Source organism: Tiliqua scincoides, chromosome 5 (genome assembly GCF_035046505.1).
Source record: "Tiliqua scincoides isolate rTilSci1 chromosome 5, rTilSci1.hap2, whole genome shotgun sequence".
Classification (NCBI taxonomy): domain Eukaryota; kingdom Metazoa; phylum Chordata; class Lepidosauria; order Squamata; family Scincidae; genus Tiliqua; species Tiliqua scincoides.
This window is the reverse complement of record NC_089825.1, coordinates 111,881,986-111,897,761: the sequence shown is the minus strand read 5'-3', so window position 1 is coordinate 111,897,761 and position 15,776 is coordinate 111,881,986. Positions and strand designations below refer to the sequence as shown.

Genomic DNA, 15,776 nt, shown 5'->3' with positions numbered 1-15,776 from the left:
TCCCTGCAGCCCCTTTTTGGAGACTCAATACTGGGGATTACATCGCTGCCTCCTCCCTGCCCCCCACCCCTTAAGGGGGCAGAGGCCAGGGCCTTCAGGCTGGGCGTCATGACACCCCAGTTTGAAAACCACTGGTTTAATGCATCCTTCACAGGATATAGCCCGCCATCCAGTGGTTAAATTGGATGATATTGGTGATGGCTCCTCCGGCTGTTCACACTCATTATTGGGCACCTCCATAGATATCTCTCAATGATGCAATGACCTCAGCAGAACAATCTCATTTTGTTAAAAATGCCAAGTGGAAAAGCAGCACAACTCTGCAGATCAGATTCCACCACCTCACCAATGGTAAAAGTACAATGAAGTGCAGGCCCACATTTTGAGAAAGGAATGTTCCATCTTTGGCTGGCATAATTGTGTATTGGTAGGGCCCCATGGGAGAGGAAGGTTCAGAAGAAATATGGACTGTAGGAATAGATTAAATGAAGGGATGTCAATCAACTTTTATATCAACTTTGTCAACCTACCTGAGCAGACGACACCAGCATCTTCTCCATGATTGCAGTTATTTGCTCCCCAAGGACTTCCTGGGCATTGACCAATCTCTGATTCTGTCCCTGTGCACTGGACATCATCTCGCCAGATCTGACCAGCTCCTCTTCCAAAGTGGGCTCCAACAGGGGCTGCTTTTGCTGCTCCACAACCCATCTGCTGGCATACAACTCTGGCATCCATGATATCCCATTTATCATCACAAACAGTGCCCCATTGTCCATTGTGAAACAGCTCAACTCTCCCACTGCAGTTATTTGGGCCATTCACCAGCCTGATCTCAAGTGCAGGGTCTGACTCTGAAGTTCCATCTAGATAAATCCAATTGCAGAAATTGTGTCATTGTGCAAATTGTTGAATACATGGAAATACATTTAAATGAAATGGAGAGAAGGTAGAGTTTTGCCTATTCAAATATGCATGGATTCTGTGCCAAGGTGTTTGTCGACTGCTAGCAAAGAGTTTCTGTTTAATTCTTGATCACCACCTCCAGAGTTTGTCAGAGCCAGTTCTTGGACCTTGCAGTTCTAAACTAGTTAAGCAAGGGCTCCAAAACAGGTGGTAAGTCTTTGCTTCCACACACGCCCATCAAGAGAGGAAGCACAGTCATTTGTCATTGTGAAATGCAGACTTAATTGTTAGCAATATTGTTTACATAAATAAATGTTCACCTTTTCATTCGGTTGCATCCCCTATAACAACAAGCATGGGATGGATTTCTAAAGAATAACTGAACATAGGATATTTGTCTTGTGAAGGAATCTCAACCAGCCTCTGGTAATCTGAGAACCTACCTGAGCAGCGAACACCAGCATCTTCTCCATGATTACAATTATGTGCTCCCCAAGCTCTTGCTGGACATTGACTGAGGGCTAATTCTGTTCCCTTGCATAGCACATCATCCAGCCAGATGGGGCCAGTTCCTCTGCCAAAGGAAGATCCAGGTAGGGCTGCTCTTGCATCTCCACAACCCATCTGCTGGCATACAACTTTGGCATTCTTGATGTTCCAGTTGTCATCACAGATGGTACCCCATTGGCCATTATGGAATACTTCAATTCTCCCACTGCAGTTACTTGAACCATTTACCAGCCTGATTGGTGCTGCAGTTTCTGGTTCTGACATCACACCTAAGGTATCTAAATTTCCAAAAATTGATCAGCAAGTGAAATATTGGATGAAGGCAATAAGCTGAAATGACATCAAATTTAACAGAGGTTTCCTGGTCAGAAGGCCTTCTGGCTCACTGCTGATGTGTGAACATGTTCTGGGTGGTGTGGTACTCCCCAGGAAAAACCAGGTTTTCAACTTTGTTGGGGCCCAGTCCTAACCAACCTTTCAGCACCAATGCAGGTGCAATGCAGTCCCAAGGTAAAGGAACAAACATTCCCCCAACTTAAGTGGGCCTCTGTGACTGGCCTCCCTCCTCAGGATGCAGTGCAAACCACATTGGCATGGCTGCATCAGTGCTAGAAAGTTGGAAAGGATTGGTCCCCGGTCTCATATATCCAGTCTATCTCCCTGTTGTGTCTAGATGCTTAACGTACCCCAGGATCCCTTTGCCCCCCTTAGCAACGTGATCCTAGGGATTGTGTAACTTCCTCCCTCCCCTTCCCCCTCCCCTTAAAGGGACGGGGAAGCTTTACATGAACTAGTGGGTCACAACCCACTGGTTTGAGAACCACTGGTATAGAACAACTTCAACACACACCCATCCACAGAGCAAGCACAGGCAAAGTTCCTGTGTCCAATCGAGGCTTAATGGTTAGTGTTACCTTTTACAGAAAGGATTGTTCCATCCTTTCCTTCTATCTTCTTACATCCTTGCTTTTCAAAGAATGTGTTGTAGCAGACCAGCAATTTTCCCCCCACGTGCCTCGGAGCAGTAATATAGAGAACTGGTCCATGGTACATTTGGGGGGGGGGGGGTGGAAATAGGCAAATCTGCTACAATGGCTATTCTGAACAGACTATCCAGAGGCTTGACATGTGTCCAGGTCTGCCAGCAAACCTCGGGGGACGTTGAGAAGCTGGAAGCCAGAAGGGGCAGGAGCGACAGCATGCAGCCAATGGCTTGCCAGTCAGCAACTATTCCAAAAAAAAATCACACTGTAGCACTGCCCTAGTGAATGCGTGGGAGGAGGTTCAAAGGAATAACTGAACATAAGACATTTATCTGGTGACGTACTGTCAATCAGCCTCTAGAGATTCAATATGTACCTGAGCAGACAACGCCAGCATCTTCTCCGTGATTGCAGTCATTTGCTCCCCAAGATTTTGCTGGACATAGACTGAGAGCAGATTCTGTCCCTGTGCATTGAACATCATCCCGCCAGATGGGACCAGTTCCTCTTCCAAATTGTGCTCCAGACAGGGCTGCTGTTGCTGTTCCACAACCCATCTCCCGGCAAACAACACTGGCGTCCTGCAGATCCCATTTATCATCACACACGGTGCCCCACTGGCCATTATGGAACAACTCAACTCTCCCACTGCAGTTACTTGAACTGTTCACTAGTCTGATTTCAAGCATGGTGTCTGACTCTGAAGCTGCACCTATGTAAAAAAGAATTAAAAAAAAACAAAAAACAACTGGTTAGTCAGTAAGCAGCTACACATGGAAGAACAATCTGGAAGGAAATTTAGATAAGATAGAACTTTCTTTGGTCAGGTGGTTTTCTAAGAGAATGTCCTGTGCGCTCAAGCTCATTCCCCCCCCCCCCCACACGCAGACACACACTCGAAGCATAACACTGCATCCTCCCATACTGTCCACCAAGCCCTGGGAACAGCCCCTCTAGTTGTCCAGTGATGCTGGAAGTGCTTGTAAATGATTTTCTCCTATGTAGATGAAGTCCTGGTGACAAAATGAAAGTGCTAGTCTCTTGACTAATTTTCACCACCAATTGTACCATAACAGAAGGTTCAAGGGAGCTGATCAGTTTAATGCAGCGGTTTTCAAACTCTCAGGGAGAGTCTGAATTGCAGTAAGTCTTGGTGGGGGGAGGGGGAAGAGCTAATGGGGTGCTGCAGGGACTGGGATGTACTCACCAGTCCCTGCAGCAAACTTCCCGGGGTGCGGGGAGCCCTGTGTGAGCATCGGCAGGGCTCCCCAGGTTTTCACAAGTTGAAGTGGAGCGATCACGCTCCACCCCGACAAAACCATAAGTGGAGTGTGTTCACTCCACTTTCACTTCTGACGAGCTGGGCAGCCTGCAGATGCTTGGGCAGGGATCCCCGCAACCCAGGAAAGCTGCTGAAGGGGATGGTGAGTAAATCCCAATCCCTGCAGCCCCCCTTAGCAACGTGATCTTGGGGATCACATCGCTGCCTCCTCCCTGCCCCCCACCCCCTAAGGGGGCAGAGGCCAGGGCCTTCAGGCTGGGCATCGTGACACCCTAGTTTGAAAACCACTGGTTTAATGCATCCTTCACAGGATATAGCCCGCCATCCAGTGGTTAAATTGGATGATATTGGTGATGGCTCCTCCGGCTGTTCACACTCATTATTGGGCACCTCCATAGATATCTCTCAATGATGCAATGACCTCAGCAGAACAATCTCATTTTGTTAAAAATGCCAAGTGGAAAATCAGCACAACTCTGCAGATCAGATTCCACCACCTCACCAATGGTAAAAGTACAATGAAGTGCAGGCCCACATTTTGAGAAAAGAATGTTCCATCTTTGGCTGGCATAATTGTGTATTGGTAGGGCCCCATGGGAGAGGAAGGTTCAGAAGAAATATGGACTGTAGGGATAGATTAAATGAAGGGGTGTCAATCAACTTCTATATCAACTTTGTCAACCTACCTGAGCAGACGGCACCAGCATCTTCTCCATGATTGCAGTTATTTGCTCCCCAAGGACTTCCTGGGCATTGACCAATCTCTGATTCTGTCCCTGTGCACTGGACATCATCTCGCCAGATGCGACCAGCTCCTCTTCCAAAGTGGGCTCCAACAGGGGCTGCTTTTGCTGCTCCACAACCCATCTGCTGGCATACAACTCTGGCATCCATGATATCCCATTTATCATCACAAACAGTGCCCCATTGTCCATTGTGAAACAGCTCAACTCTCCCACTGCAGTTATTTGGGCCATTCACCAGCCTGATCTCAAGTGCAGGGTCTGACTCTGAAGTTCCATCTAGATAAATCCAATTGCAGAAATTGTGTCATTGTGCAAATTGTTGAATACATGGAAATACATTTAAATGAAATGGAGAGAAGGTAGAGTTTTGCCTATTCAAATATGCATGGATTCTGTGCCAAGGTGTTTGTCGACTGCTAGCAAAGAGTTTCTGTTTAATTCTTGATCACCACCTCCAGAGTTTGTCAGAGCCAGTTCTTGGACCTTGCAGTTCTAAACTAGTTAAGCAAGGGCTCCAAGATAGGTGATAAGTCTTTGCTTCCACACACGCCCATCAAGAGAGGAAGCACAGTCATTAGTCACTGTGAAACGCAGACTTAATTATTAGCAATATTGTTTACATAAATAAATGTTCACCTTTTCATTCGGTTGCATCCCCTATAACAACAAGCATGGGATGGATTTCTAAAGAATAACTGAACACAGGATATTTGTCTTGTGAAGTAATCTCAACCAGCCTCTGAGAACCTACCTGAGCAGCGAACACCAGCATCTTCTCCATGATTACAATTATGTGCTCCCCAAGCTCTTGCTGGACATTGACTGAGGGTTAATTCTGTTCCCTTGCATAGCACATCATCCAGCCAGATGGGGCCAGTTCCTCTGCCAAAGGAAGATCCAGGTAGGGCTGCTCTTGCATCTCCACAACCCATCTGCTGGCATACAACTTTGGCATTCTTGATGTTCCAGTTGTCATCACAGATGGTGCCCCATTGGCCATTATGGAATACTTCAACTCTCCCACTGCAGTTACTTGAACCATTTACCAGCCTGATTGGTGCTGCAGTTTCTGGTTCTGACATCACACCTAGGATATCCAAATTTCCAAAAATTGATCACCAAGTGAAAGATTGGATGAAGGCAATAAGCTGAAATGACATTCAAATGTAACACAGGTTTCCCGTTCAGGAGACCTTCTGGCTCACTGCCGCTGTGCGAACTTGTTCTGGATGGTGTGGCACTCCCCACAAAAACCAAGTTTTCATCTTTGGCCTGGCTAAGAAATATAGCCATAGTTACTGCGTACAGGTGTATTCTGAAATAAAGGTTCTATATTTTACATGTATATGCCTGCATCTAGGAAGATCAAAATGGGGTTGCTGGACATGATCCAGCTGGACATTGATTGAGGGCTGATTCTGTCCCCTTGCATAGCACATCATCCAGCCAGATGGGGCCAGTTCCTCTGCCAAAGGCAGCTCGGGCCACAGCTAATCTTGCTTCTCCGCAACCCATCTGCTGGCATACAACTCTGGCCTCTTTGATATCCTAGTTGTCATCATATATGGTGCCTCAGTGGCCTTTATGGAACACTTCCACTCTCCCACTGCAGTTACTTGAACCGTTCACCAGCCCAATCTGCATTGCACTTTCTGGTTCCAGCGTTGCACCTAGGGTGACCAAATTTCAGAAATGGGGACAAACAAGCTGAAATGACTTTCAGGTGCAACAGAGGTTTCCTGCCCAGGACATCAGCTGACTCACCACTGGTATGCCAGCCTGTTCTGGGCGATGTGGAAGGATCCAGGAAGGATCAGGTTTGCAGCTTGATAAGTCTTCTTTATACAAACAGGGGGCAGAGAGTGTTGGAGTGGGTCCAGGCAGCACCAGTGTGTGCCAAGACTCTATCCCCTCTTTCCAATCCCACTCCCCATTCTTTTTATCTCCTCAGGTTTAACATCATGGCTGCATCGTCATTAATGGAGGAAGGCAGAATAGGGCCATGCATCACCTTTAAAACTGATTCCTATAATGCACAGCCAGATCCTACCCAATTCCCTGTGCAGCAATGCAGCAGCATCTACAGGGCACGTGCTGCATTCCGTGGAGGAGTTTCAAGCATTAAAGGCCTCATGGAGGTAAGTGAAAATTTGTGCCTCTGCCCAGGAGTAAGCCCTGGTCGCCCTGCTGGGTCTATCTGAGCCAGCTGTATAGCTGGTGCAAGTCCAAGTGGACCCAGGAAGGTGGATGCCTGAATCCAGGAATAGGACAGAATATCGGTAGTGCTGCTGCCACCAATATCGCCCCCTTCATGGTCTCAGTCCATCCTTCTCCCCGCCCCAGTCTCCTCCCCATTCCACGTGGACCCAGACACTTGTTGTCTGCAGCAGTAACCAGGCCATGCTACATGGTGTGTCATATTTTTGACAACTCTAAAGGACATTACTCTGCTAGAACTTTCATTGCTTGCAGCATAAGGTCCTATTAGAATTGTGCCAAAAGTCTGTTTAAGGCTTTCCTTGAAGATCCTTTGAAGATTTCCTTGAAGTCTTCCTCTGTTTCATAGTTTACCTGCTCAACGTCTGACTTCCTGGTGCTAGGCTTTACAAACATGTACCCAGTGGCGCACCTGGAGGGGGGCAAGTGGGGCAAATGTGCCAAGCGCCAACCCTCCGAGGGGCACCTCCTCAAGCCTCGCCCCCCCTGCTGCCCATTTGCCTTTTTTCTTTAAAGGGAAAGAAGCAGGCAGCTCTGCTAGCTTCTGACCCTTTAAAAAAAAAACCCCTCCTCCCAATGGAGGAGGGACACCCAAGATCACTGCTGGGTACCCTTTGTTCAAAGCCATCATGTGTATGTGCAACCTCCTGATTTTAGAAATGGGCTATGTCAGAAGGCCAGATGCAAGGGAGGGCACCAGGATGAGGTCTCTTGTTATCTGGTGTACTCCCTGGGGCATTTGGTGGGCCGCTGTGAGATACAGGAAGCTGGACTAGATGGGCCTATGACCTGATCCAGTGGGGCTGTTCTTATATTCTTACCCTAAAGAGGCAGCACGTCGGGAGTTGCACAGATGCTCTAGGGCACCTGTTTCCTCTCCGGAGGAGTGGAGAGAGCACCCTAGGGAGGCAGCACTGCAATTCCTAGCACACTGCCTCTCTCGGGCACCATCCCATCTCCTCTGGAGGATAGGAAACGGGAGCCCTAGAGAGGCAGCATGCCATGAGTCACAACTCCCATTACACTGCCTTCCTAGGGCACCCCTTGACTCTTCTCCTATAAAGGAGGAGGGGAGATCAGGGTGGTCCAGTCTGGCACTTCGCTGCCTCTCCAGCAGCGATCTTGGGCACCGCATATGCCTTCTTCAGTTTCGGAGGAATTGCATGCCACTTCCAAGGCCTCGTTGAAGTCTTCTGTGCCGCTTGTAAGCGGGGCGGAGGTCTCCATTGGAATGGTCTGTGGCTGCTGCACCCCTCTGTTGGTGCTGACTGACATAAAGCAGTCAACACCTGTCTCAAAAGGTGCTCTGACAGCATGCTACACAGTGCATGCTGGGAGCTCCAGATGGAAGGCCTGCACCTTCCCATAACTGCTGGAGGGTCACCTACCAATTGCCAATGAAGGTAAGTCAGCAGTGAAGGTGAAAGGAGTGTTTGGAGGGTGGAATGGGGCCAGAGAGGGAATGAAACAGGGTGAGGGAGAGCGGAGAAGAGCAGGGGAGGACAAATTGGGTATGGGAGGCGATGGTGCCACTGATAACCTCCTTCCAGGATTGATCCTGGAGTGCGGTTCAATATGACCACCGAACAGCTGGGAGGGGGAGCAGAAGTAGATAGCAGGTCATAGCTCCTCCCGGCTTTTTGTTCATGCTGGCCCCCATTAGAGGGCTGAGGCCAGGATGGGACTGGCAGGGGCAGGGCCTTCTGCCCAAGTTGTTGGCTTCAAATAGGACTGGGTGGCCGAGAAGAGAGGTCACTATTCAACTCACTCAGCAGGCACACAGACAGGAGTGAACTGCCAGGATAAACAGGTCCAGCCTTCCCTTGGCCAGGGTAGACCTTGGCCCTGGGAAACTAGACAGGGATGCAACCCTAGTTAGGCCAAGGGCAGACTCAGGGCAGGCTGTCAGGGCAGGCAGCCCCTGTAGGGCATGAGCCATCCCAGGGGAAGGTGGCGCATGAACAGGCCTTTGGTGGTGGGGCTGAGACCAGTGGAACAACCTCAGGAGCACAAACACCCCTTACCCCAGGGATGGCCTCTTTCCACACCCTCCTCAGCCACAACCCATACTCACCAGTCAGGGGAAACCCTGTTGGGCCACCAATGTTGATGGGACCCTCGCTGATACCTGGAAGGACCAGAAGAAGATACTCTCATTAAAGAACTACAGGCTGTGGGGTCCATGATGCAACATGACCTCCCCACATGACTGTGAAAGCATTGACTTTAATAAATTATCTATGCAGAGCTGTAGCTCTCCTCAGTTCAAGGGGGTCCAGGGCCACAGCGGTTTAAAATAATGCAATCTTCCCCATGGGACACCATGCTGCTCCTGATAAGAAGGACACAGTAGCCATGGACACTACTAGGCCCCAACTCACCCAAGGTACCCCCTGCTGCCTCCTGATAAAGAACAGTCATGGCCTTGGAGTGGCCATGAACACTGCAAGGTCCTGGCTCACTCTTTGACCTGGATGACATTTCTGCCCTTCAGTGATAATTTGATGAGTGGCAGGTGGTGGTAGCTCCTCTAACCCACCACACTGGTCAAGAGGAACATCTTTGGAGACCCTTCAAGGATGCAGTGAGCTCTGGAGGACACTCTCACTTGCAGTTGGGATGCAAGGCTGTGTGGATCCCCTACATTTCCCCCTGGTTCTTCCCCTTATTTTATTTTATTTTTTGCTATTTTTTCTGTCTTTTGGATAGTTTTTAACTGCCTAACTGCTTCTGTGCCATTGAGCTGCTGGGATATCTTCTACAGGTAGCCTTTGTCCTTTCTTTGGCAAATGCTATTTGCAATATGCTAGATGTCTGTTCAGCTTGTCTTCCCATCTGAGTAGGCTAGCTCCCTGCTGAAATTTCACTTAGCAATTGGTAGCTATCCTGTCTATCTGGGCCCAAGGGGTGGGACTGGAGGATTCCAGTCCTCCAATCAATCAACCTGATGACATCAATATAGCCAAATTATAAATTTCCAAGACCATAGGAAGGGGGGGGGTGTTTCTATGTTAGTCAACTGAGTGACCCATTTCCTGGGAGCTCATACAGGATCACCCACTTGCTCAAATACGAGCAAAAGGGACAGGAGATTCTTTGTCATGTAGGAGTGTGGTAAGGACTTTGGTGTCTTATTTTTTTTCTATTTGCAATCTTTCTAGTATGTTTACAATGTCTCCAGTGAGGTGTGAAACCCAAAAGCATTTTGTCTCCACCTGACGATCATTAATGGTTATTTCTTCCTTTGTGGGGAAAACCTTTTCTTCCTGCTTCCCACCAAGCATTTTTCATCACCCTGCTGTACCTTTATTATCATAGAATCATATAGTTGGAAGGGGCCTAATAATTCATCTAGTCCAACCATTACTTGCCTTTCTTTTTTCCATTTTGTTTAATCCCTTTTTGTTTAGGGTGACTTTTAATAAACTAGTTATATTTTGACTCCTGGTCTGCCTGGTCCATGTTCATAGGTAATTCATTGGTTGTCACATCTCATTGCTTTGCAGACACGACTGTGGGATGATTTTTAATAAGAACCTCTGGGGTCCAGAGTTCTGAGAAAGTTTTTTTCCCCCCAGGCACCCTCCCCTGAGTGGTCTGGGATAGTAGCAGTGGATACACACTACCAAGGTTTTACCCATTCATACACTAGTTCAATAAAGGGAATGTGAAAAGCAGGAAAGGGTGTGCACTTGCTAACCAGTAAATGCTGCTCTTTCTAAGGCCTCTGGCAACCCTTCTGAAAACTGGGGAAGCTGTGCGTTACTCTCTAACTCATGGTGGTCCAACAGGAGGCCCCATGGGTTTCATGCAGCCCACAAAGCTCTTTTGGTGCTCAGCTGCAGCCCCCCACTGCCTCCTCCCACTTCATAAGTGGGCTCAGAATACAGAAGTAATTGGAGGTGACACATCATATCACTGACAATTACTTCCAGATTGGCACAGCCAGGGGGTCACGCGGCCCCCAGCCTGCCGAAAGTTGAACCGCTCTGCTCTAACTAATGGCCCAATACTACCTTACCATCCTACATGATGTGACCATGCTGCCAAAATAAAAAAATACTTTTATTTACCTGTCTGTAGGCCACCTGGTTGTCCCTAGGTCTCCCCGAACCTATGGCAGCTATTTTGCTGGTGTAAGTTCAAGGTCAGGGAGGATGTGCACTGAGCTGGGAAAAGGGGGATAGGATCTGACATGTGCCAGTGTCATCAAGGTCCACCCCTCCCACTCTCAAAACACCTCCTGGCCTCCCTGTTCCCAATCCCAATTCTGATCCTCCCCCAAATCACCCATGAATCACCCCTGCCACTGCCTTACCCACTCTGGAAGCTGCTGGAGGGACTGCAGAGCCTCCAGCTATTTGCACTGGTGGTTCCAGCGTGCACAATAGCGACATGCATTATACAACAGGATTGGGCTGTTAGTTCTGTTCCGAGCCTTGCCTGAAGCATTGGCACAGCAGTTCACTGTGCCAACCTCCTTATAGAGCAAGTACTGCGACAGCCCTACAGTGCAATCTGATGCATGTTTACCTATGCTGTTTCATAGAGCTTAATCCCATTTAAGTAGCCTAGGATTGCATTATCTTGATTTTAAAAGGAATGTTCTATCATCTACTTGTATCCTCTTGCACCCGCAAGGGACAAGAGGGGGATAAAGTTCAGAAGGAATATTGACTATAGGAAATATTATTTATCTGATATATGCTAAATCCCTACAGATTCATGAACCCACCTGAGCAGACAACACCAGCATCTTCTCTGTGATTGCAGTTATTTACTCCCCATGATCTTGCTGGACATTGGCTGAGGGCCACTTCAGTCCCTGTGCATTGGACATCGTCTAGCCAGATGCGGCCAGCTCCGCTTCCAAAGCGGGCTTCGTTTGTGGCTGCTATTGCTGCTTCACATCCCACCTGCCGGCATACGACTTTGGCTTCCTGGATGTCCCAGTGATCATCACAAACGGTGCCCCACTGCCCTTCATGGAATACTTCGACTCTTCCACTGCAGTTATTCGGACCGTTCACCAACCTGATCTCAAGTGCAGCGCCTGAAGTTGCACCTACGCAAACCAGGATTCAGAACAATTAGTCGGTAAAGACCAGGAACATCTGGACTCAATTCATGCCATGGTGACAACAAGATTAGACTATTGTAACATGCTGTAAATGGGGCTGCCTTGGAAAATTGTTGCAAAACTTCCATTAATGCAGAATGGGGTGGCTGGAGGTAGGCAATTTGACTCTGTTAGGTCATTGTTCCAGCTATTGCACTGCTTGCCAATTCATTTCTGGGCCCAATTCAAGATGCTGGTTTTAACCTTTAAACTCTGTATGACTTAGGGTCAGGGTATTACAGGCTTCTTCTGTACAATCCAGCTCATCCCCTCCAGTCATCAGAGAAGGCCTTTTATAGATCTTCACCTATGGAGGTGGGAGGGGCAGCAGCAAGAAATATGGCATTCTCATTAGTGTCTTCAACTTTATAGAACTCCCTCCCTCTCAGTTTATGAGCTTCCCCTCTCAGTTTATGAGCTTAGAGGCTTTCTGGCAGGGCGTAAAGATATTTTTTAAATCTGGGTCTTTTATTTTACTATTTTAGATTTTAAAAGTTTTGCCTTTTCTTGATGTTGCTGGTTTTGTGTTTTATTATGATTTTAAGGTTGTTTTAAAGTTTAAGATTATTGTAAATAATTATACAGATTGTATAATAATTTTTTGTATAATAAAAATATTTAATAATTGTAAATAAAGATTATTATTTATATATAGCTTAGGGCACAATCCTAACCAACTTTCCAGCAGCGAGGTAAGGGCAGTACAGCTCCAAGGTAAGGAAACAAACATTCCCTTACCTTGAAGTGGCCTCGGAGACTGCCATCCAACTGCAGGATTCAGCACATGTCCCATTGGCACAGCTGTGTCAGTGCTGAAAAGTTGGTTAGGATTTCCCTTAATGTTTTAAATATGGTTTTAATGTTTGTAAGCTGTTTGGGTGCACCTTGGAGAGAAAAGTGGGCTATAAATGTAGTAAATTAAATAATTTTTATAAAGCTGGATGTGGGGGAACAATCTGGAATGAAATTACAATAGGATGGGATAATTCTTTATCCAGAAGTCAAGATCTGGGAAGACTCCTGTGGCCAGGGATATTGGTGAGTAATCTCAAAATCTTGCTCAAGAACAATACTGATAGAAACCCTTGCATGAGTCTCTTCTATGGGATAAATCCTACTCCTACTGTGCATCCGTCTTCTCTTGGAAGGAAGATTGTGCAAATGTGAATGCTGGATCCTTGGCTAATGGAGGGATATGCTTCCATCCCCACAGAGGTAATGAAAACCTGGACAGCACAAGTCTACAGATTAGGACAGATAGGGAACTGTTTGGGAATTAGTTAGAAACCACTTAACTGACATAAATGAATTCAAGTCATTTGGATCAGATGAACTACATCCTAGAGTACTAAAGAAACTTTCAGATGTACTTGCAGAGCCTTTGTCAATTATATTTGATAAATCCTAGGTACCCAGGCTAGGTACTCAGGCTAGGTACTGCTGGACTGGAAACGGGCTAATGTCCCAATCTTTAAAAAAAGGGGGGGGGGAGAAGACCCAGGAAATAACAGATCTGTCAGCCTGACTTCCATCTCAGGGAAGATATTAGAACAAATTAGAAAACACACAGTCTGCACACATCTAGACCACAGTTCAATGATCAATTATATTTGATTCCTACGTACCCAGGCTAGGTACCCCTGGACTGGAAGTGGGCTAATGTCCCAATCTTTAAAAAGGGGGGAAAAGAAGACCCAGGAAATAACAGACCTGTCAGCCTGACTTCCATCTCAGGGAAGATATTAGAACAAATTAGAAAACACACAGTCTGCGCACATCTAGACCACAGTTCAATGATCAATACAACCCAACATGGATTTGACAAAAATAAATCTTGCCAGACAAATCTCATCTTCTTTTTTGATTGGGTTACTAGTTTACTGGATGGTGGGAATGCTGTGGATGTAAACCACCTTGACTTCAGTAAAGCATTTGACAAGGTCCCACATGACATCCTAATCAGCAAATTTGTAAAATATGGGCTAGATGATACAATCATTAGATGAATTTGCAACTGGTTGGACAGCCATACCCAAAGGGTGTTTGTCAATGGCTTTGCATCAACCTGGAAGACAGTTTTGAGTGGGGTGTCCCAGGGCTCTGTCTTGGGCCCAGTTCTCTTTAACATCTTCATCAATGACTTGGATGAATGGATACAAGGGGGCCTCATCAAATTTGCAGATGACACCAAGCTGGGAGGAGTAGCAAACACAACAGAAGACAGTAGAAGCCTTCAGGAAGACCTAGACAAAATGGAATACTGGGCTGAAATGATGAAGCTCAACATGGACAAATGCAAAGTTCTGCACTTAGGCCAAAAAAAACAAAAAAACAAAACCAAAGGTATAAAATGGAAGATACTTGGTTTGGCAGCACTAGCTGTGAGAGGGATCACAAGATGAACATGAGTCAGCAGTGTGATGTGGCTGCAAAGAAGGCTAATGCAATTTTAGCCTGCATTAGTAGAACCGTAGTTTCCAAGTCACAAGAAGTCGTGGTTCCACTTTACTCTGCATTGGTTAGACCTCACCTGGAGTACTGTGCCCAATTCTGGGCACCTCACCTTAAGAAAGAAGCAGCCAAACTGGAGCAGGTTCATAGGAGAGCGACAAGGATTATCAGAGGGCTGGAGAACAAGCTGTATGAGGAAAGATTGAGGGAACTTGTTATGTTCGGCCTGGAGAAGATTGAGAGGGGATATGATAGCTCGCTTCAAATACCTAAAGGGCTGTCATATGGAAGAAGGGACAAATTTATTCTCAACTGCCTCTGAAAGAAGAACTAGATCCAACAGGTACAAACTGCAAGAGAAGAGACTCTGGATGGATATCAGGAAAAAATTCCTGACGGTAAGGGTGGTTAGGCAGTTGAAAAGATTGTCAAGGGAGGTGGTGGATTCTCCCTCACTAGAGAACTTCAAGCAGAGGCTCAACAAGCAGCTGTTGGAGATGTTCTAGGAGAATTTCTTGCTACAGGTAGGGGATTGGAGTTGATGACCTATTAGGTCCCTACCAACTCTATGATTCTATGATAAATATAAATAGCCCGAAGAGTGGCAGTTGTTGCTTGGGAAGCATTCCCATAACCTTGGGGGGAAAATTCATTAGCACAGCAGTTTCAGCATCATGTGCGCATTGCGCAGCTCTCCCCAAGACCAGGCTGCATCACAATCCCAGTGTATTCAGCAGTCTTTGGACTGCAGTCTCAGTTCCCATTTTGAACATGAGTATTGCATTTTTTTAACCTGCGTCCTCAGTTTATTTTGCTCTTTCAGCACTGCTTGTTTCAAGTGCAAGTTCTAGTTCTCCAAATTATTGCTCTTCCATGAATATTTCGAAGGACATAACGTTGATAGCCCCACTTAGCCTCTCAACAATGACCTCTTGCTTGGGCAACAGCTCTTGTTTCACAATACAGTAACAGCACCCAGCAAGCATAAGTGTTGCTCAAAGTCAAAAGAATATGTGAATTTCATATGTAAGAGAGATAATTGCATAAGAAAAACACTGCTGGATCAGGCCAAAGGCCCATCTAGTCCAGTATTCTGTTTTCCACAGTAGTCCATCAGCTGCCTTTGGGGACCCCACAAGCAGGAGAGGAATTCTCTCCTGCCATTGCTCTTCCTCATTCAGAAGCAAATAACAGCTTAACCTGGAGGTAGTGCACAGCCATCATGACTAGTAGCCATTGATAGACCTGTCCTCCATGTTTTTGCCCAATCCTCCCATCCAAGCTAATGTCCATGACCACATCTTGTGGCAATGAATTCCACCGACTAATTATGGGCTGTGTGAAGGCATAAATCTTTTTGCCCATTCTAAATTGCCCGCCCACTCAGTTTCATTGAATGAGACCTGGTTTGTGAGAGAAGCCAGCATGAGGAATTTTATAAGCCTCACTCACCTTCTCAGCAAGCTAAAAAAAAGCCCCAAATGCTGATAAGGATGTTGATCTAGGTCAGGGGTCTCCAAACACCGTCCCAGTCCGTGACATGCCTCTATCTGGCCCACGGC

At 46.8% G+C, this 15,776-nt stretch overlaps 1 protein-coding gene across 1 annotated transcript in view; it reads right to left on the bottom strand.

The window, feature by feature from the left end:
- LOC136653183 (uncharacterized) overlaps nucleotides 1-15,776 on the bottom strand; it is a 124,895-nt gene that overhangs the window by 73,865 nt on the left and 35,254 nt on the right. The window contains 7 exon segments of the mRNA XM_066630092.1: nucleotides 531-854; nucleotides 1,350-1,667; nucleotides 2,776-3,093; nucleotides 4,368-4,703; nucleotides 5,179-5,514; nucleotides 8,719-8,772; nucleotides 11,380-11,683. Of these exon segments, the coding sequence (XP_066486189.1) occupies nucleotides 531-854; nucleotides 1,350-1,667; nucleotides 2,776-3,093; nucleotides 4,368-4,703; nucleotides 5,179-5,514; nucleotides 8,719-8,772; nucleotides 11,380-11,683 (1,990 nt within the window).